Source organism: Pipra filicauda, unplaced genomic scaffold (assembly GCF_003945595.2).
Source record: "Pipra filicauda isolate LSUMZ 115617 unplaced genomic scaffold, ASM394559v2 scaffold430_size1018388_pilon, whole genome shotgun sequence".
Lineage (NCBI taxonomy): Eukaryota > Metazoa > Chordata > Aves > Passeriformes > Pipridae > Pipra > Pipra filicauda.
Genome location: NW_024104566.1, coordinates 587,021 through 605,849, shown reverse-complemented (window position 1 = coordinate 605,849; position 18,829 = coordinate 587,021). Strand labels below are relative to the sequence as shown.

At 40.5% G+C, this 18,829-nt stretch overlaps 1 protein-coding gene across 3 annotated transcripts in view; it reads right to left on the bottom strand.

Moving 5' to 3' along the window:
- Nucleotides 1-18,829, bottom strand: part of RASGEF1A (RasGEF domain family member 1A) — a 160,296-nt gene that overhangs the window by 16,275 nt on the left and 125,192 nt on the right. For 2 of the 3 annotated variants that reach the window (XM_027720654.2, XM_027720656.2), the window contains 2 exons: nucleotides 7,770-7,949; nucleotides 1,256-1,384 (listed from right to left, as the gene is read on the bottom strand). In XM_027720654.2, the coding sequence (XP_027576455.1) occupies nucleotides 1,256-1,384; nucleotides 7,770-7,949 (309 nt within the window). Of the gene's footprint in view, nucleotides 1-1,255; nucleotides 1,385-7,769; nucleotides 7,950-10,367; nucleotides 10,467-18,829 lie in introns of those variants that run through there. The other variant, XM_027720655.2, reaches the window with a different exon arrangement.

Genomic DNA, 18,829 nt, shown 5'->3' with positions numbered 1-18,829 from the left:
TGTCTAAAACTCTGATTTACTCATTCCATATTTCAGATGGTCTCAGCATCTTTTAGAGGTTCCTACTCCTGTTGTTTAGTTACATGTTGCTGAGGAACCATCACAGTTTACAGAGCAGAGTTTGAGGTTGCTCAGTCATGAGTTAAGTTTGGCAGTGGGAACAGTTATCACCTCTGTGTACAGAACTGGAGGCAGTGCTTCTTGCACCTTCTTTCCCTGAACCCTTCTTTTCCCCAGCACCTACATGACAAGTTAAATAGCTATTTGGAGAGTAGATCAGGGGACTGACCTGGATGAAAGGTATTTTGCACCATGGTCAGTTTGTCCTGTGGAGTAATTTTATGACATAATAAGAAGCTGCACACCAGGAGAAAGAAGTCCTTGGGTCAAGTATTGCTGTCAAAAACTCTTTATTGACAAATCACAGAGTCTACTTTTGTACTCCTCACTCAGACTGCTAATACACCAAGGAGAAAACAAAATGGAACTATCATCATGCTGAAGATTAGGTAGGTGAGCTTATAACTTCTCATCAAAGAATGGATGCAAAACATATCAAGGATTTGAACAATTTAGGTATTTAAATACTTGCTGATCCCATCCTGGGTTTCTTACTCTCATTTGCTTCCCTGCTTGGACTTTTCTGTAAAAGACTTGACTTTTCAATTCAGTCAAAAAGCCCTCCAATACACACTTTGCAAGTGGTGATACTCATATGGATTTAAGTGCCAGTTTGGTTTAATCGATAGTAGTACAACATGTCAGCACAGGTTACCCTTTTAAATAGTGCATCTCTTAATTTTTGTGAGAGGTAACTTTCTGATTTACTGTTACACCAACTTAAAATACCCCAGCCTGCAGCTGAGCACTTGATTATGATGGTGAGGGTGACTTGAAGAAAGGGAAATGGGATTCAAGAAAAACCTAAGCTGGTGAAAGCTCAAAAGTGGAAACCAACTTTCTGGGCAGGTTTCATGGCAGATACACGTTGCTGCATTGACCTGTAGCTCCTGAGTAAAGTCGTGTTTGTAGACATTGCATCTGACTGGTAAGGTTGTACATAACCTATGCTTGTGGCTAGCAAGTGAAGTAAAGGTACTTCAAGGAAAAAGACCCAAATAACAGTGCATCCAGGAACAAATGCCAGTTACAATTTCATTTTAATCTTTATCGGTCTATTTAGCTTTACTATGGGAAGGAGGGAGTGGAAAATGACAGTAGCACAGCTAACTGAAGGACATAATGGTCCATTTACCTTTTCTGCCTCAGTCCCCGTTTCCAGCTGCTGCTTCTGTTTAATGCAGATCTGTCCCACTTTAGCCAGGAGCTCGTGTGGGTGAATGAAGACTCGAGAGCTCAATAGGAAAGTGAAGATGTAAGTTCTCTGTGGAAGGAGAGAGAAAAAAAACAAAATCAACAAAACAAGTTGAAAAACTTTAGCAAAACTAATCTGTCTTCCTTGGAAAAACTCTTCTAAAAACTACAAATGTAACTTCCCTTCCTTTAAAATTTTCATAACTTTTCCTGTCTCGAGAGAAATGGTTAAAAGGAAATGCTATCACCTTCAAGGCTGTTAACTCTGGGGTTTTCTGATTACCAAATTATTTCCCTTTAAAATGCCAAACTTAATATGCCTAATTAGTCATCGCTTACTAGAGACACAAATGAACTACGACTAATGTAGGGTGTTATGCCTCTTGAACACCACTATTTATGCTGCTTTGTTTCTTTAAGAGTTATTGTTTTTCACTGAGCTGCAGAAAACCGCTTCATGTGTATTCCAAACCACAGCTGTTATTTCTTCATGTATGGGGATTTTTGTTCTTTTTTCCCACAATCACTGATACAAGTTTTAGTGTAGATTGTGGCCTTATGACAATAATTTAGTTTTAAGCTTGACTTTACTTACTTGGGGCTTGTTTCAGACTCTTTTGAGTATGAACACTGCTAATAAATAGCAAAAGTGATTATTTCTCATGAGAAATAGCTTCTCCATTTGTATTTTAAAAGCTGTAATGTGTTGTATTATCATTGTATCATACTCTGGACATACTATTCATTGTATCATACCTTGGATAGTTTAATTGAAGTGAGGATATTTTTCTGTCCTAGTCTTGCTCCACTGTTTGAAACTGGGTTTCTGCATTTGAATGTAATTTCCTGACTAATGACAGTAGCATCTCATAAGTACTTACATTTTTCCTTTAGGCTTTTTTAACAAAATGTGGAGTTGGGAAATTACAGGGGATCTCCTTGACAATGCATTTCAATTAACCTTTGTTATATTTGGAACATGTACTGTTACTTTGACCGTATTTTTAGAAATGTAATTTGGCCACAGCCAAGTGCATTTAAATAGTCACTGTGCACATATATGACCTTGGACTGGGCAAGTAAATTGAGACAGCTAAAAACTTTGGACCAGTTGTCTAAAATATGGTATCTCTACTATCAGCTACCAAATTTGTTCGCTTGCAGTCTTCAAAACACACTTGTAGTTAAACAAGAATGGTATCTTTACAACTCTAAAGAGGTTATAGGGTTTATCTCTCTAATCACAACAAAGTGTGCTGTTAATGAAAAAATGTTTTCTCTTTTCTAGTACTCAGTGTACCCTATAGTACAAATTTAGCACTAAAAACCTCCAAATATCAGAAGGGGAAAAAGGATTTTTTTTTTTAAACAATATAAATTAACAGAGTGTTCTCAGAGTGAGAGAAAAGTATAATAGATTAAGCATATATCTAAACATATAACTTTATCCTGAGCTTCTGGAGGAAGCTAATGAAAGAACAGAGTGGAGTGTGATACAGCAGAGGCATTTAAAATGCTCATTCTGAGTTGAACATCTTATCAGTGATGGGGTTCATGTATTAAACTAGAAATAGCATTATCTCTGTACAATCAAAACCAGAGTTAATCTGTAGTCTTTGCCTGTCTGTTGTTTATGAAGAGAGGAGGAGAAGGGTTAACTGGATGGATAGTTTGGGTCAGGCTCTTGATTGCTTCCACTGATGCCTACAGAAGATGGACTGCTGGGGCCATCTAACAATCAGGCTCTTGCTGACTTGGAGCAGGTGGCCAGGGCAGTGACAGGACAGTGGTAGCACAGCCTCCCCTCTTGATGACATGGTTGCAAACATCCCACACAAGTGTACCTTAGGAAATCTAAGAAATTAGGCTTCTGTTTGGTATTTTATGTCTCTCCAGAATTTCAGAGTTTATTTTTACATTTACAGTGAAACAACCTTGATGTTCATCAATTCTAAAAAGCAATTCAATGTAGCTCTTGAACCTGCATCTGGAAACAGTTAATGACATTGTGCTGGTTTTGAAGAATTTTATCATCTATGGTACCGTATGTGGTGAGTTATGGGCACTAAAATTAGGCTGGAAAGCTAACCTGATTCACAAAAGGGGACTTGGTTGTGTTACGGGACAACATATCAGGTCTTTTATTCTTACGTGTATGAGAATCATTCTTAAACTGATACACTCCTTATTCAGAATGAAAGCAAGGGAAAGATTGGGTTGTGAGATTTGGGAGGGGGGAGAGTGTGTTTGTTAAACTATGCCTAGTTATCCTCTGTTATTTTTTGTAGCTAGCTTATGTATCCATTGCTATCATTGGTGTCCCTGAACTTAAGACTGTCAGTCTGGTCTATCTGAGACAGGAATTCAGCTGGTGGGGTGTGTCAGCTGTCACTGGGTTACGTGAAAACTTTTGTACTGAAAACCTGAAGCAGCCCTCACTTCTACTACAATTTTGAATTTGTGAGATGAGAGGAAAAAAGAGACAAACAAAAAAAAAAATCTTTGACACTTTCATCCTTTCCCCACATTCTTGTTTGGGGCATTTAGAGGCCTGTCTCAAAGTTGCCTGTATGTGTAAGTAGCAGGGAACCACAATTTAAGCCACACTGCCCTGGTAATGACCTTTGCTCTGATAAGCTGGAACATGTTCTTTAAGGAAAGATGTAATTTTGCTTCTCATGGTCTCCTCGGTGGAAGTTTGTGTAGTGTGTGACACTGTTTATCCAGAGTGACTCTGAGGAAGGCCCACTCACAGTATCATTTACCTGTTGTTATACTGCAAGAAAAGTGTGACACAGATGACCAGTGCTTTTATTTGGTTTCTTTGATTATGTTTTATCTGATGTTCATAGAAGTGTTGAACTGGCAAGATGCAGGAAGATACAGGCCACACAAGTGCTTACTTTCCATTTTAAGCTTGCTGATGTCTCTCTGTAACCAGGAATAGCTGTACTGGACCCATGCAATGTTTTTCCATACAGCACTGGACTTTTAGGTTTTAGAAACAAATTATTTGTTCTGGAATCCGTCTGCTGTATTTTTATTCAATTTTTTAAGTCACTTAACCGGAACTAGGTTCAGTACTTTGGAAAACAAAATTGTTCCATTAGGGTGAAGCAAGATATGCGGGTTTACACTATACCGGTATCTAATTGAAGGGGGTTTTTAATACTTGTATTACTTATGCTGGCACAGACAAGGACTAACTGCAGTTAAGAACCAAATTAAAAATGATAGGTCTGACAGCAGTACTGACCCCCAACTCCTTGCTTCTCTGCTAATACCCACTCCTTATCCAATAAAGAAATTTCAGGGTGAACTAAGCCATGCATTTCAGCTTAGTGGGAGGTCTCAGGGGTTAGGAACACAGTTGTTTTGGATAGTAAATATTTCATATTAATGTCATATACCTTATCTAGATCAAGGATTTATGTGATTTGTTGCATCTACACTACCATACACATATAGGCTAAATGTCCTAAATAAAAACCTGCAATGTGTCATATGCAGCCCTCTAATCACGAAAATGATGCTTTAGGGAAGGAAACTTAGCTATGAAGCTATCTGGTTTGATAAAGAATGATTAAAAAAGCTTCCATAAGCTGTAAGGTTGAAAGTTAAGCTCAATTTATCCTACAAAAGTGACAGGTATTTGGGAGGAGAGCTGAAAAAAAAAAAATCCTTTCTGCACTTGGAACAACGTAAGTTAACACAAAAGGGGCTTGTGCTTTACAAGAGAATAAGAAGCCAGATTCCTTTAGTGCCTAAAGTTGTTGCTAAGAGATGAGCTGAATTATATTAAAAAAAAAAAAGACAAGAGCACGAGCACACAAGACTAAAGAAGGAATTGTTACTCTCCGACCCAAGAATGCACTGATGACTTTTCGAGGAGGGGAAAAAAAAAATAAAATTTTTCCTTGTGCACTCACTGCTCATTCTCAAACTTCTTGTTTGTGAAATATTTTCTTGAAACATTTTCTTGCTTGGGCACAAGGGTTGCAGACTGGTACATTCCATTCCTAACCTTCCGAACTCCTCTGTCTCATGAGTATACATTTTTCTATGTGCTGAACAAGTCCCTGTACACAAACAAGACTCAGAAGAGCAGTACACAAATGTAGGCGCTTATCTTTCCTGTCCTCCCTTGCCTGTCTCGTGCTCTGCCAACATGGCAAATACATTTTTGTTTTGCCTCTGTAACCAGCACATAAAGACACTTTGTGTTTGCTTTCTCCCCCGCTCCCTTTTTTTTCTGCCTAGAAGGTTACTGTGATCATCAGCTTAAAGTGCACACACGAAGGAATGCCTTCTGAGCACTGTGCTCAGATGTACTAATCAAAAATCTGAATGAGTACTGATAACTTACAGATATGCCACACTGAAACCAAGGTAACCTCTGCTAATGTTACCAATAGCTTCTCTTGGTGTGAATTAATTGGTAATATCTTGCTGCCTTTCTTTACATCAGTAGTCAGAGACTGAGACGTGTTTATACTTTTCTCTTGAATGTACAGGATTGGCTACTCTTCTGACAGGATATCAGCCTACATGGCTATCACTAACCCTCTGTGGCAACTTCCCTAAAAATAGAAATGAGCGTGAAATGAAGTATAAACATGTAACTGAACTGAAATAGAAAACTTGGGTTTGAAGATGACTCAAATACAGCTCCTTCTTTATGTTGTTTGTACGTTATTTATCTACTCATTTTATAATTAATCCTAAATTGGGTGATATGACTTAACTAAAGGTATGTGTTGTGCTGTAGAGAAGATGAATTTGGTTTAATGCTGTTTTCCATCTCTCTTTCCTTGGAGTTCTCTTTGCTTCTGTTGGATTTTCAGCTGTCAGCCTACAGGGTGGGGTCCACGACTGCTTGGTAATGGGAATGCTCCCTTGTGCGGGGGATGAAGGGATAGCTCCATGGAAACCAGCAGCATTCCAAAATAAGTTGTAGACCCCTTAAGTAATGCTCAGTTTATGGAACCATTTTCAGAGTAGCTGTGTTATAAATAGATCTTATGTTACAAGTTACAATAAGGGATGTGCATTAGCAGCTACTTAAAAAAAAACTTTAAGCTACAGTCCAGAAATCCAAGTAGCAAGTAACCATATTCCAGTATGACATAAAAGACAAGGAACTGACTCCTTGGAAGGCTTAACTAGAGCACCCTAAAGCTATTCTGCTGCTATACCATACTAGCTCTACCCACTACTTTCTTCAGCATCTCTGTTCTACAATACGTATTTGGGGTGGGGAGATTTAATGTCTAACAATGGTTATCCCTCTGCTTATAAAAGGGATCCCTCTGAGTCTTATAAAAGATTTGGTACTGGTAGCACAATCATATGTTAGCCATATTTAAATATAAGGTTTAGGATTACTTTTGAACTGGAATAGTAAACCATCCTGGTTTTGCTTTTTTAATCCTCTACTGATGACTGATGGCAATTCTGCTGCATATACCCAGAGAACTCTCATATGGGGAGTCCCCTCTTTGTGGATGGGGATTGTGAAGATGTGTGAGATATATATGTGGGACCTTGGTGGGACTTTATTGTCATTGATATAAGACCACAATAAGAAGTTTTACACAACTTAGTCTGAGAAACACAAGGTATAGCACGGCCCACTACTATAAACATTGTTTGGCATACAAGTTAATAGTGATTGCAGTTTCCTGCCCCCCTGTTAGTTTGCACAAAGTGCTGGGATATTTCTGCCATAGCTGCTGCTTTTTCAGAGCTCAAACAGAATATATGTTATACAGCCTCTCTGATCTTTGGCTACTCATTTAAGTAGTACTTTTTGTTAATGGGTAGAGGGGGTAATTTTAAGTGATAAAGTGATATTTTAATAATATCCTAGGGTCAGATTCTTACTGCATACCCTAGAGTTATAAGTAGTATTTACTTTGGGGGACTGCACTGAGGATGTTTAACCAGTTGCAAAATCAATTTCAGGCTCAAGAACATACATTATTATAGCTTTGGCCCATTAAAATGTCTGGAGAAAGAGAGTATTTTAATTAAAATCTATTTTGGTGGCGTAACTAGGATATGCATAGAAAATTAAGGGAAAAAAATATCAGAGATGTTTTCAGGTCTGCTTCCCTAGGTAGGAGCTGGTTAGTAGTTAATCTTGGCTGCATTAGACCTAAAGCAGCTTAGAAGGATGAAAATTCTGTGGCTAATGCTGCTTTTAATTGGTTCTTAAGGCACCCATTTGAGTTCAACAGGGCTTTATCCTTCTAACAAGTGCTCTCATTTAAAAACAGAGAGTATCCCCACTGAGCAACATCTTTAGTGAATGAATATTGCAAATAAAATAAATTCATCTTTAGCCTATATCTTAATCTTGAATCAGATGGAGATTTCATGAGAAAGGACCAATCCAGATAATAATGCAGGAAAACTATGGGAAGAAAACAAAAAAACTTTCAGTGGCTACTTACATCTGGATAATAGTCCATGGTGGGCACCAGGCGCTCTATCAAGGCCTCCAGTGATCCAGAAACAAGGTTCCCATCCTGATAAACAGGGTCCACACATCTCTCTCCCATGTCTGGCTGCACTTGCCCACTACAACTGGAACCAAGCATGCTGGAAAATATTGGTGTCTGGGGCATAGTTTCCTGCAGAAGCGGCAAAAGAAGGAGAGAGGGTTAAGCTTTCTTTCAGGATGTCTGATGTGTGGGTTTTACAGAGGCATACATTAAACACAATTACATATTTGACTGAAGGCAGCCTCAGCATTCAAGCTGAGTTCTGAATCCAAGCAATCACACATCTGTAAGCTGGCTTTGGTGTTTGAAATGCACTTTAAACTACACCTCGAAGGCTGTAGATGCACAAGCTGTAAGAATTTTTCTCACTGTACTTGATTTCTTCTTTCTCCCCAGTTTTACCCTGCTTCCTTATGCATAAAACTATACAGAGATGAAAATACAAAATGCTTTATGAATTTCAAAGATACTGAAGTGGTGCCTTACTGAACAAACAAACAAACACTGTGCCTTAATGTTCCTCTTTTTACTCTTTTTGAAGTCAGATCTTTGGCCAAAACACTTCCCTTGTGATGATAAATCCTTCACCACTTCTGTAGCTAGATGTAGTCCAGGTCTCAACACAAGTGCATCTTCTGTACATAGATATCGCTGGAAACGGGGGGGGGGGGGACACACATCCTGCCCAAACAAAATTGGCTTCTTTTTTTTTTTTTTTAACATGTACATGAAACCATGAACCGGGTGGACCTGAATCCTGTGACATAAACTGTAATATACAACTCTAATTTTAAACAGTCTCTTTGGAGATTTTTGCTTAGGAAACAAACCTGATGTCACAACACAAAAACCACACGAAGGTTTGGGGTTTCCACCTCCCTCCCCTTGGCCACAAACTGTATCACTATACCACAATCTTTGAGTAAACTGTAGGGGTTTTTTTATTTATTTGTTTTGAACTGGCTACAGCTTAAATCTATGCAGAAGGCTAAACAAAACATCCTGTTACTGTATGTAAAGGTTGAAAATCTATTCAGCATCAAAACAGTTCCCCCTGGCTGCTGAAATAGTTAAGACTGTTTAGAAGATCAAGTGAAAAGGCAGTGTTAACCCTTGAGCTGCTGTCTCACCAGCTAGGAAACAAACGTGATATCGACATACTCTGACAAGCACTTATGTAGATGAAAAGGATTAAGCCATTCCCAGTACCCTTAAACTGACAGCTGTTTCTAACCGCACTCCTGTCTTGCATTAAAAAATTGCTCAGGAGAAGACTTATGTACAAGGCACATTTTCCCCTTCAAACTCTCCAAATCATTCCTGTTTACAGCTGGGATATAGAACATTTTTCTGTTCTTAAGTTCAGATGAGTGCTAGGTGCGCTGTAAGGAAAAAATACCAATATTAACAGTACTTGTTCATCAAGGTGACAGATTCACTTATATATCAAGCTGGTAAGCAGAACTGTTTTGTGGGTTTTACCAGATGACTTTACATGTTCATATGTGATACAGATATAAGGCAAGTGTAATTCCCAGTAAATTAAAATATAGCAGCTGTGTAATAGACTACCTGAGGAGTGGAGTTCAGTTTCAGAAGTTTAGGACATAGATAAAACATAAAATGCAGAATCTAATGTAATATCAAAAGAAATGAAAAGTCACAGTTCTCCACAAACAAGCATTAAGATTACTCAGTATTCCACAGATTTTTATCTGTTAGGCCTAAACGCTGCAGTAGACAACAATCTGAGGAACCACTAGAGCATATGCTGAAGCTGCCAGCTTTGCTATCTGTGCTATGTAACTCGCTAGTAATTTGCTTTATTCCCTTTTAAGGTCCATAGCAGTACAGCCCAAAGGCGCTTCTCAGGATGGTCTGGCTGTGATGAGCACTTCTGGCTCATAACGTGAAGTGGCACAGGGTTTTTAAGGAAAGCTCACAACCAACTGAGCACCCACCGACACGACGCTTTAGCGGGAAACGCAGCCCGGGTTTGCCACTAACCCTTTTAATCTCCTTTAAGGCGCTCGTTGTTGCATCAGTTTTCTTTTTAAAGACCCTCGTCGGGCGCAGCGTGCGCCGATCCCGGCGGAATGGCAGCGGGGGAAGCCGAGCCCTGGCTCTCTCCGCGGGGCTGGCGGGTGCCCTGCGGTGCCACCCTCGGTCTCCCGGGAACGGCCGAGGGGCCGGTCGGCGGGAGGGCAGCGAGCGCGGCCGGGCGCAGCATCCCACGCGTTCCCGGGAGCTCCCCGCGCTCCCAGCCAGACCCGGCTCCCCGGGCGGGAGCGCTGCGGCGGCGCCCCCGCAGCACCTGCCGCCCGCTGCGCCCCCCCCGGGGCGGTCACAGCCTTCCTTCCCCGAGCCCGGGCACCTCTGCCGCCGGTAGCCGGGAGACGCTCGCTGGCGGCGGGACGGAGCTCTGGCTCCGCCGCGGGGGCAGCTCCGAGCAGAACCCACCCGTCCCCTCGCCCCTTGCGGCAGCGCCCCGGGGCTCTCCCCCCCACCCCCCGCGGTGCCCGCACGGGGTGCCCCGGCCGCGCTTACCCTCATCTTCCCGGGCGCCGCGCTCATACACCCGGGCGGGCAGGGCCGGCGGCCCCGCGGCTCTGACAGCTCTGCCCGCCGGGGCCGCGCGCCGCTCCCGCCGCGCGTGACGTCAGCGCCGCCGCCGCGCCCCGTTGGCTGAGCGGGCGCGGGGCCCGTTCAAACGCGGCCGGGCCGGGGGGGGGGGGGGGGCTCCGGGGGTTGTTAAACATCTGCCCCTGTGTTTGTTTCGGCGGCTTTTTTCCATCCCTTCCTCCCCCCCGGGTTTGGTTGGTTGTTGTTTGTTTGTTTGCTTTTTCCCCTCCAGAAAAACATTCCCGAGCGTCCCGACCGCCCGTTTCTTTGCGCACCGAGCACCGCGCGGGTCTCCGAGCGCTCCCCCCCCCCCCGCCGGCGGAGGAGCCCGCCCCGCAGCTCCCCGTGCCCCGGCAGGGCCGAGGTCGCCCCGCACGCGTGGCAGCAGCACCGCCGCGATTGCCGCCGCCCGGCCCTCCCCGCTAATAATTGTTTGTATTCTTCTTCATGCCAGACTTGTTTCTCTTTCCAAGTTGCCTGAGCCAGTCACCTCACGGTTCTGGGCTGGTCCTAAACCGGGGGGCTGACGCGGGACCAGCGCCTGTTGTGTCCCGCGCACACTGGGGTGCGTGTCCATAATCTGATCTCCCGTGGAAACGCTCCGTGGGCGCATCCAGCCGCCCCACAAACTCGCACCTGTGCCCAGGAGCAACTGAGGGCTGCCATTTTAGCAGCCTTCCCCCCACGTAAATAAATCTTTTGCAATCTGTTTCTCATTTCACTTGAATTGGGGTGGCTTACTATTTGCTTAGTTGTCTCCAGGCATTCATTAATTTTATTTTTATTATTAACGTTATTTATTTGATTACTCTGCTTGAATATGTAGCAGAAGCCTTCTCTGGTTTCCATGGTGATTAATGTGCGAAAAGCCTTTTTGGAAGTAGGCACGACAGTCTAGGTAGGTGGGCATGGCAAAGGAATTTGGGAACACACATGTACTGGGTAGTGTAAGGAATAGATTCACTCTTGCTCACTATTTGGGGACATGCTCTGTCATCCATTCTAAACACACAATAATTTTAGATGGATATGTAGCTACTCATCATCTTTACTGATTGCCTACTAAATTCCTTCTTGGTTTCCAAATCCTAACAGATCTTTTGGAGTGTTTATTTTTGTTATTTAAAATGAGGTTTTTCTCTTAAATGACAACTTGAAAAGCCAATTTTTTCCCTCCCTGTCAAGTCTGTTTTGCTCTTAATCTCAATCCCACCTCTGGGATGTACTCCACAACCTTTAGAGTGTGCAGGTGCTGTAGCAGATCTGATCCCTGGTTATGCTGAGGCTTTTGTCAGAGCACTCTGCCTGCCTTGGACACCAAGGAAGCTCCCAAGGCATAAGCTTTGAATCCAGTGGTCTGACCTGCTGCACTACCACGTGTAATGCCAGAGGAGGGTGAGGGACAAGTTCTGTTAAGTCTTGTTCAAATATCCTGAAGTCCTTTGTAAAAAGTTATTGATAGCAGGAGGTAGGAATTTGTAGGCTGCCGCTGTATAACATGAGAATATTTCTTTCTGAAGGCTATGAACATCTTTTAATAACTCATCTAGTATTTACAATTAAGAAAAACAGCAGCAAACCTGCCAATAAGTATGCATGAAAAAAAGGTATCAGATCTCATTCTGTTTCTGTGCTAATCTGTTTTCCCACCTTACTCAAACATTTGCTGAGACTTGTAGAAGAATATGTCCATTAATCTTAGTAAAACATACCTCGTTAATTGAGTTCTAGTCACAGATTCAATCTGTTGTAAAAACAATCCCTGATCTCTTTGTTTGTTTGGGTTTTTGTTGTTTTTCTGACATCAGAAACTAGATCTGTCCTGTCATTGGAAGAAAGAAATGTAGGAATTGAGAAACATTCTAATAGAATGAAGGAAAACTATGCTAGGTAGGCATGCTCTCTCTTCCCTGAGTCATGTATCTAAACTCTGGTGTTTGTTTGCATTCTTCTATTCTGTAGTCCAGCAGAGTCTTTTTAGACTTCTTTGAATGCATACATAAAGGGGCTTGTATATTTTGTGTTTATATATACACCTAGGTATGTGTATACAAATGTTGGGGGTGTGTGTTAGAATGGAAGTTCAGTGAAATGTCTTTTGTTCCTTCTCTGGGGTAGGTGCTTAGTTTTGGGTACACTATACTGTGCAGTCTTCTTGGAAAGCTTGTTTTTTAGAAATTAGAGGAGCTGCAGGCCTAAATTCTGCTCATACAGCATGTAACAGATGAATCATGTTATGATTTTATTTCATTTCTCTTTCTGTAAAGTGTGGATAATGACCTTTAGCTATCTATATTTTGAGTGTTGAAATCTGTTGATACAGAAACTCTCTAAGGTCTAATTGTTTTTGTAGTTATGTAAGTTCTGTTCCTCAGCGAATTGCTTGCATCTTGAAGATGTTTTCCTCAGGCATTGCCTCATGTTACTGGTGGGTGGACCCTAGAGCAGGTTTAATCAGCACGTACTTGTTCTGTAGCTTGCTTTTGTGGCAACACTGCTGTGGTTCAGTTCAGTTGGTCAGAGGAGTATCTTGCTGCAGAGTGAGTCAGCAGCAGTCACTGTCTCAACCTTGAAGGTTGCTTCAGCCTCTCTCATACTGGCCAACATCACCATTACAGCTTCTATTATTTTATGATTAATGAACTGGATTGATGCTTGCAGTGTTTAGGTTCTATTCCTGCCCGTGCTATGGACTTGGCTGACAAATTTTTTAATCCCACTGTGCCTTCAGTATTCACCTGTGAGATGCTGATAAGGATGTTTTCACGCTGTTGCGCTTACTTTGTATGTTTTTATATTTGGGCATTAAGTTTTTGCTTTATTGTGTTTGAATACAGTTCCCTAGTACAGTTACGTCTCCTCTTAAGTGGAAAGTTGCTGGCCAATAGCTTGGTAAAAATAAGAAATATTAAAAAAGAAAAATAGATGAAAGTGAAGGAGAAATCAATTTGAGAGTGACGATTATCGAGTTAGATGTGAGAGTCAGGGAATAAGAAACTTGAGTTTTTTCCATTGATCTTAAAACCCAGCATTTTGGAAACAACTTACTCAAATGTGCTTGTGTGTATAAAATCTAATTGTATTTATGAGAAATCAGTCATTACAAATGTCCTTAATGCTGATCTGAGTCTATAAGCTCAAGTATAAAGGGGCTCTTCTAGAAATGCTGTCCTTGGAGCTTTCATTGTCAAGCTACTCAAGTCACTGGTCACCTTTCACTCAGGTCTGTTTATTATTAACATTTGGTTTCATTTAACACTGTATGTCAACATGCTTTAAAGCCCCAGCATCTGCACTGAAGGAAGCAAAGAGAGACAAAACCAGAGAGATTGGTGTGGAAAATTAACCTAATCGTGCACAGCATTCTTCATAGCATTGATTAAATAACCAAATGGGATCAAGTCTTCATCTGTCCATTCCCACTCTTTTATATACACAGTAGTACGAATATAGTACATGGCCTAGGTTTTGAACCACTACTGGGTTTAGTGCATAGCCTTGTTTCTTGCTTTGAGACTGAGTCTGAACTGTTACCCAGAGATCTACGGGCCTCAAAAGTGGCCAGGTCACTGTGTTGGCATGTTATATTCTCTTCTAACAGTACATTATACCCACAGAGCCGTACGGTTCCAGAAACCATGTTGTCTGCCCATCACCTTTACAGGTATAGCTACAGTAGTATATTCTGGTTCTTGCCCTTTCGGAAGACTTTAGGCATATAGCCTGACATTGTCATTTGGAACATGAAAAAGAATGGTGAATTAAAAGTGCATATTGTACTGCTGGGTTTTATTGATTTATGGCCTTGGTTATAGACTGGACCATTTTATCTGGACCTTAGATAAGGAATTTGTCCAGGAAATGCCATTAAACTTCACAAGCAGTAATAACAGAGACATTAGATGGGGCTTTTACATGCACACATGGTAGTACTGACCATTTGTAAGAACTTATAATTTAAGGAGTAGAATGCAGGTAAAGCTCCAAAGCCTCAGATGTCTGTCTTCAGAGAACATTTGGGTTTTGGTCTTATCTGTAGGGCTGCACAGATGTTCAATATTTACTTGATGCGTTCAAATTTTAAGATTTGAAAAATGTTCTCAAGCCACTTTTAGATGAATTTGAAGACTTCTAAATTTCAGAGATTCATGCTGCAGAATAACTTGATGGCATTAATAACTTGGTAGCAGATGGGAGTGGGAGAAAGGAGTTGCAAATTGTGGTTCTGAACTAAGCAAAGCTTTGTAAGCTTGAGGCTTGAAGTGAGAGGTTGAACATACTATACAGCCATCAGTCTGTGGTTATTATTGACTGTGCCATTGTCTCTCTTTCTGTCCTGAAACACAATGAGTCATTCCACATAATAGTTTTGTCAGAGACAGTGGATGTTGTAGTTTGAAAATGGCATTTTCCATTTTCAAAATGCTTTGCCGAAGAGGTCTTGACCAGCTCTACCCCTTAAGTATACAGCAATTTTAAGAGCAAGCCAAGCTGAAAATATAGGAGCAACTTAAGATGTGGTTCATTGCTATGTCTGTTTTTAGTCCTAGCTGAAAGGGAAAATTAGTTGTGAAAAGTCTGTTCTGTATCTGTAGAGTAGACTATGTTTTTGCTGGCATAAGGTCAGTTGTGTGACACCACTGAGAATAACTCTTTGCTGAGCAGTGTGAAACAGGTTTTTCACTGATGCTCAGTACTGTAGCTCCCCTTTGGATTGAAAGGAAAGCTCTTCCTCAGGATTTAGAGAGGACATGGTGCTAATCCCTAGTTTTTTGTACTTCTGCCAAAATAACAGATTTGACATAATCTGACACGAGTTGCCTATGATACTGGTGTGTGGCTGTTAATTAGTGACTGAGATTTTAATGGTTATTTTCTCACAGCTGCCAGAAGAATTTCACTAGTAGCCTATTTGATTCCTGGTTTTCATAGATACTCCACTCATAGAAATCTGTAGTTTTTGGGAACTATCCTGCCTGCTGATTGAGATTTAAGGTACATTCAGTTGGGAAACAACACTGTAATATATCATGAATGTCTTAATTGTATTCTTGATTGGTGTGGATGAATCAGCTTGGGTTAAAAAAATGCAAATCAAATGGAGTGATACTTCTACTTTGCATCAGTGATGTAATGGGACCCCTTACAGAGGTCTGAGGACCTCAGATCATTTAATTGCACAGGAGAGGGTGAACTAAAGGAAAAAGATGTTGGCTGGGCACAGTCTGCTTAAAGGAGCTGCTACAACTTCTGATACATAACTGACAATTTTTATGTTTTCAGGAGATGGTGGAGCCTTCTCACTGTTTCTCATGTCTTGTTTTTCAAGACAGGGTAGAAAAAGCATAAAAAAGCTGGTTGTAACGTGTGTGATTCATTCTGATTCTGACTATAACATGGAATAGCAGAGGTATGTTAATGTAATATGCACATTTTTGATTACTTTTATTTCATATTTTTTTTCTTAAGATAAATGTTTAAAAGAAACTGATATTCTATTTTAAATTGGGTTCAAGTTTGGGAGTTCTGGACTTATCCTAGCTAGTGTGTCCTTTACTTGCATATTCACGCTTGCTGTGACACCAGCAATTCCAAGAATGTGCCACCAAGGAGAAAGTGAAAATCAATTATGCCAAGAAAGGAGCATGTACATACGTCAGCAATTTGGTGCCCAGGGGAAGAAAAATCTGCATGTCTGCTGATGTCAATCTTCTTGATATGATATTTTTGTGAATGCACGTGGGCTGCTATTTCTTTTAACCAGCTCAACAAAAAATAAGTTTATTTTTAGTGTTATAAGCTTCAGGGCATCACAATTAGTAGATGAAAATTGCCAGTTTGATTAGTCAACCTTCTGTTTGTTTTAGCAGAAACTATGACAGTGACATGGTTAGCATTCCCACAGGTATTTCTGAAGATTCATTAAGGTCAGTGATGGGATCCATTTCCCCCCCCCCCCCCCAGTTTTCATTTTCTTTGGTTTTACAAATTTTATTTTACAGCTGTTAGAGAGAAATGCTGGGCTGATGAGCTCATATGCAGTAACTCACCTGCAGCTGTACTAGTATAAAAACAAATTTCTATTAAACATGCGATGTATCTGTCTTACTTGAGTTACTACCTGGGTAATAATTCAGTTCCTGTAAACATCTGTTGCTTGGATTCTTTTAGCTGACACTGCCAAGAAGTTCAGCAGCAATTATTAAGGGAGTTTTAGAGTGGTCTAAAGTCTACTCATTTTGCAAGGCAGTTAACAGCTGTTGGTTGAATTCTAAATAAATGGCTTTATTTAGAATAGAATCAAGGTATTGACAATATCTTGAGCAAAAAATATGGAGAACTATTGAGAAAATAGTTAAATATGGTGGAATTTTAGCATGAAATTGTCACCAAATTAGGTATTCAAAATTAAATTTTAATGAAAGCACTTCCATGAATAACAAGAGCTAGTGAATAAATGTGCAAGCTCCCAAGACTACTTAGTCTCATCTATATGCATGTTTCTACCAGCTGTAGAGTCTTTCAGCAGAGTTTGAGCTCCTTGTGAAGAACGTGCACTATCATACACAAACTGTGAATAAACAACTGTGCATTGAATTGATTCTGAGTACTACAGGACATAGGTTATTGTCTCATATGTATATATGTATATTTATCCTTTGTTGTATATCCTAGGACATAGTCTTATATTATTCAGGCATAAACTATTGAATGTGAAAAACTAAAATAGTATGACCCTTTGTGGTCAAATTTGCACTGGGTTAAGCTGAGGACTAATCTGCAAGTGAACAAACTCCCTGCTACAGATGCATAAATGTTGAAAGTAAAAAATAAAAAAATTCACTGAGCTTCCTGTGTGCTAGTGATGTTAACTGAATGATTACTTAGTCTTCTGTTTTGCTAAAGCATCTTGACATAAATCAGTCACAGAATTAGCAAGACTGAGCTAGTTTGGCCCAACTCTTTATGGCAGTATCTTTATGAAGACATAAATCTAAGAGCACTACAATGAAAAAGGTTTAGTGTCTTTCTGGAGCTTTTATTTTCCCTGTGGCCTGTATTGATCAAGCCACAATTCAAATAGCTGCTGATGAAAAAACAATATACCCCTTGAACCTGTTTGGCTTTCTCATTTAGGACTGGTACTCATCTGAAAGCTAGCTATGTCATAGGGTACCAAGTTTAAGTAATTTCTAGTTGATATTTTTATTTTTTTGGGGGGGAGTGGAGGGAAGGAGCACTTATAGTTTTGTCAGTAGGATATTATTGAATTTTCAACCCTTTTCTCTGCCTTTTTGAAGTTCCTTTCGCCAGTATTAAAAACCATTTAGGGAAGTTGTTTTATTATTTTGCATAAATTTTACAATTTATAGCCTTCCCCCCCTTCTTACCAGAGGAAGAATCAAACAGTATAAAATAAATACAGTGAATATGTGCCACGTGTGTTTTCATAAGTCTGGATTTCAACCCTACAGCTGCTGTTTGCCTCGCTCCAGTGGCACTAAACAGATGTCACGTAGGCTAGCAGCTTCAAAGGGGATTCCCTAGGCATGAACACGTGGGAAACTTGAAGCTGATACTGTTTCCCCAGGGGAAGCTTGTTCCTTCTGTTGCTCACTTGTGTTCCTCATCAGACTAGGTTCTTGAGTCTGCAAAAGCTGTGCATACAATGGGCAGAGCCTGTTATAGCTCAGGTCTGGAGACTTCTTTCAAGGTTATCCGTGTTTGGATTTTGTTGTTTTGAGTTGTTTCTTTTCGGGTTTTGGTTGCTTGTTTGGTTTTTGATTTTTTATTTTCATTTGCGCAGGGGTGCCAAAGCTCCCTAAAATCAATGGTCATGTTGGTGAAAGATTTTTTTGAACAAGAGTTCATAAGTCTGTAATCTCTGTAGAAATCAGACAGTGCTCTTGTGGTTGATGTTATTTTCTCTGTATTTTCTGCTTTCCTAACTGCCATATTTCTCCAAGCTAGACAGGATAGACATGGATCCAGGTTGTAGATATATCTGAGGAGAGAAGCTCTAGAGAGGTATATGCTGGGTTTGTGAAATGAATAGCATAAGAAATGGCTGCAGTAAATGTAATGAAAAATTATTAAGTGGTATTCAGAAGAGCGGTCTCCACTTGTTCAGGAAAATATAGTCAGTTCTGTTATTTAGTTTTAGCGCTGTAAAATTTCAAAACAAATTGACAGCACTATACATGTAAACTGTAAAATGTAAAGTTCATGCTCGTTTAGATATATATACACACACAAGTGTTGCATAATAATTAAAATATGTAACAAAATATTTAAATTATTTTGGATAGCAGGAGTAAAAGCAATTTTTTCTTTATTTTATTTCTGTGCCATTCTGTCCCTTGTCCCTCCCTGGTGTTTTTATATGT